Consider the following 3,991-nt stretch of genomic DNA (forward strand, 5'->3'; position numbering starts at 1 on the left):
ACATACATATATACTGTGTATATATACATATATACATATATATACATATATACATATACATATATATATATATATATATATATACATATACATATATATATATATACACATATATACACATATATATACATATACATATATATATATATACATTTATATACATATACATATATATATATACATATATATATATACATATATATATACATATATTATTTACAGAAACAAAACTCAATAAATATGAAAAAGAAAAGCAGCTGAAGCTTCAAGTTTCCTGTTTTCAGGACAAACACAACAGCAAAGGTTTTAACACGTCATCATCTTCATCATCATCTTCATCATCATCGCCAGCGGAGGCCTCTGATTGGCTGACAGACGTTAGTGAGACGACGTAGAAAACAAACAGATGTCAGTTTGACCTGCCGGACTTTATCCTCGCTGGACAATCTGTGGACCAATCAGATCACAGGAAAACAAACTAAGTTGTTCCAACATTTTGGACGACTTCCCCCGTCGTGACTGTCAGGGTCAGAAACTCGTTCGGATTCAAACAAATACAGAAAGCCGAAATTAAGAAAGAAGTGTTCAAGTTGTATCCGTTTGTTTGTTGTATGAACACAGTAAACCAGACTCCATTTAAAAAATATACGTTTTAAGGATTCCTTGTTGATTCGTTCTTATCAAATTTATTTAACATGTCGTATATATTCGGTCCATCACATTGTACTTTATTTCATTAAAACTTGTAATAATAACATTTTTCTCTGTGGAAACAAAGTTACGATTATAACTACAGCTCTATGGGTTTCCTGTGAAATCTACAAGTTTGAAACCAAAAACTCAGGTTTAAATTTTTCTCTTCATATTTTTGTTTGTATTATATATTGTATATATTGTTTCTGTGACTCTAACAATCATCAAAATAAACAGGTCTCATAACATCTCATAATGTCTCATAACGTCTCATAAAGTCTCATAATGTCTCATGTCTCTCATGTCTCATAATGTCTCATAACATCTCATGTCTCATAATGTCTCATAACATCTCATAACGTCTCATAATGTCTCATAACGTCTCATAACATCTCATAACGTCTCATGTCTCTCATAATGTCTCATAACGTCTCATAACGTCTCATAACGTCTCATGTCTCTCATAATGTCTCATAACGTCTCATAATGTCTCATAATGCCTCATGTCTCATAACGTCTCAGTCTCATGTCTCTCATAATGTCTCATAATGTCTCATGTCTCATAACGTCTCAGTCTCATGTCTCTCATAATGTCTCATAATGTCTCGTGTCTCTCAAAACATCTCATGTCTCATAATGTCCCTCTATCTGTCTTCACTTTAAAATGAGGGATAATCATTGAAGGGCATAAATAAGATAAGATAAGATAATCCTTTATTGGTCCTGCAGTGGGGACATTTACAGGATCACAGCAGCAAAGTGGACAGTGCAACAAGGTACATGGTAAAAAAGAAACAAAAGCAGCAAGTATTATAAATAAGTAATAAACAGTAAAGAATATTAACTAGTAAAAAAGTACAAAAATCCACAATAACTAAATATAACTCAAATATATAAATAAATGTTTATTACTGAACATGGAAGCAGATCTTTGTACATATCACAGCTGTGCAGTGATTGATTATGAACAGTATTTATTGATTGTGTCTCACTGTGTTTTTCTCTGTAAAGTTGATCAGAAATAAATATTTTTTATGGTGCTTCATCCTGATGAAGAGTCGCTTTATTGATCCACTGATGACGTCGTCTCACTTTTTATTCAGCGGGGTTTAAAAGGTTATTTTAGTTTCACCCTCGTTAACTAATTAGATGACACTGCAGACCTACAGATACCAAAATACCTTCAGATCCAGGATGGGATGAAGAAAAGATCTCCATTCATATATCTCTCATTTTAAGGTTTGATCCTGACTCAGTAAATACAAACACCAGTTCAACTGAAACACATGAGCCGTTTGAACACCTCGGGTATTCTTGTAGATTCGGCATAAATTTCACTCACCAATAGAAATATATTATATAATAAAATTGGATCAGCTATCTGCCAGCTATCACTGTGGGAGCAGGACTCAGTAAGAAACCTTCATTTTGTTCCTTGTCATTATATTATTGGATGTTTAATGTACGCAGAGTTGAATATTATTCCCTAAAAATGTCATTTAAATTCATCCGTCATTAAATATGTCGTTGTGCTTGTCACAACATGTGACTTTTTCTACTGAAAGGGAAATAGTGAGCCGAACTCCATAGATTTATCCGTCAATTTAAGGAGTACATGAATATTTTCTTGGACTTGGTCACTGAGTAGAAAACAAATATTAACTTTAATGGCAACGTTTGGTTCTTCTGGTGAATTCGGCATATATTTAATAGAACAAGTATCCTTCATATTAATACAAGTCTTCATTTTGCCATTTGCTTACGCTGTTTGCTAACGTTAGCTCATGAGCACCATTTTGAAACCAGACGTAGTCAGGACAACATGTTGAGCTTTTCTTAAAGAAAAGGAATAGAAGGAGTGATACCTGGTGTATAATATGTGTGCCGAATTGAAGACTGGTCCATAATAATTAACTTGTATTTATTCAATTGGTTGATCAATAACTAAATGCTTGAATTAAATCAGAAGATTTCCAGAAGTGGAATAAATCTCACGGGAGACTTGAGTGGTTGGACATTGGTTCCGCTGACGTGTTTCCAGTCGGACGCAACAACATTCAGCGCACAGTCGTTTTCCGGACTAGCACGACTAGTTTCCGTGGTGAATAATAAAGTTAGTTGGTCATGAATTAACTAGTATGATTTAACTAGTGGAACCAGCGGTCAGCGCCTCAGAATGGACCCGGAACACAGAGCTCTGCTGCGGACACACCGGCTATATCTGTCCGGGCAGCTGCTGGTCACCGACACCATCGTTCCGTTTCTGTTCCAGGAGCACGTGCTCACGGAGGCTCACGTGGAGGACATCGAGGCTCAGCCCTCCGACACGCTCCGGTGTCGGAGGCTGCTCGACCTACTTCCGGTCCGCGGGCCCCGGGCCTTCGGCTGCTTCCTGCGGTCCCTGGAGGACTTCGGCTGGGTCAGAGACAAGCTGCTGCTGGAGCTCCAGGCCAGACCAGGAACAGGACCCAGCGCTGCAGGTGAGAACACGTCCAGGAGAAATGTTTATTAATGTAAACATAAGAAGAAGAAAATAAAACATCTGTCACTCTTAAAACAATAACAAAAAATAATTATCAGAACTGTGCAGTTTAAGAAAATAAAAGTTCATAATGTGTCATTTTATAAATCATCACCTTTAAATAGAAATTACATTTTAAATTTAATAAAATAAAATTACGTCTGAATTTTGACACAGTTAAAATATGTAAAAAACCTTTCGATTAATTTAAAAGTGAAAACATCTTTAAAATAAGTTAAACATTTAATAATATTATTATTCATATTAATATGAATAATAATTCTGAGATTATAATTTAAAACACATTTAAGAATATTATTTATAATTCTGTAAAAACTCTTAAAAGTTCTGAAAATACATTTAGAAAAACTAAATACGATTTTGAGATAAAGGAAGAAGAGGAGGAGCTCCTCGTCCTGCAGGAATCTTCTTCTGCGTCTCTGGGTACATCCCAAGTCTCTTAATTCTCATTTCCTCGATCCTCGCTTGAACCGGAAGTTGTTCTGCGCCACCATATTGACAGCCGTCCCAAAGCTCTAATGTAGCTCAGAGGAGCGAGGATGGAGGAGAGAGGAGAGAGGCGGGATCTCCGAGGAGCCATGAGGAGGACCCACGAGAACAGACTTCCAGGAAGTGTTTTAATAGCCGACACGCCCCCTCATTGTTCATCAGTCATGTGATTGGACGCTGCAGCCGATCGGACTGATGAGATATTTTTCAACATGTGAAGACGGATCACAGATTAAACTGTGATATATATATATATATATATATATA

The 3,991-nt window shown here is 36.0% G+C and overlaps 1 protein-coding gene across 1 annotated transcript; it reads left to right on the top strand.

Moving 5' to 3' along the window:
• Positions 1–2,757: 2,757 nt before the first annotated feature.
• On the top strand, positions 2,758–3,214 carry cradd (CARD and death domain containing adaptor protein). Its single transcript, XM_031841488.1, has one exon. It carries the CDS (start codon positions 2,870–2,872, stop codon positions 3,203–3,205), a length of 336 nt encoding a protein of 111 aa, XP_031697348.1. The 5' UTR covers positions 2,758–2,869; the 3' UTR covers positions 3,206–3,214.
• The last annotated feature ends 777 nt before the right edge of the window (positions 3,215–3,991 follow it).

This window comes from Anarrhichthys ocellatus, unplaced genomic scaffold (genome assembly GCF_004355925.1).
Source record: "Anarrhichthys ocellatus isolate YVR2014 unplaced genomic scaffold, GSC_Weel_1.0 scaffold4533, whole genome shotgun sequence".
Lineage (NCBI taxonomy): Eukaryota > Metazoa > Chordata > Actinopteri > Perciformes > Anarhichadidae > Anarrhichthys > Anarrhichthys ocellatus.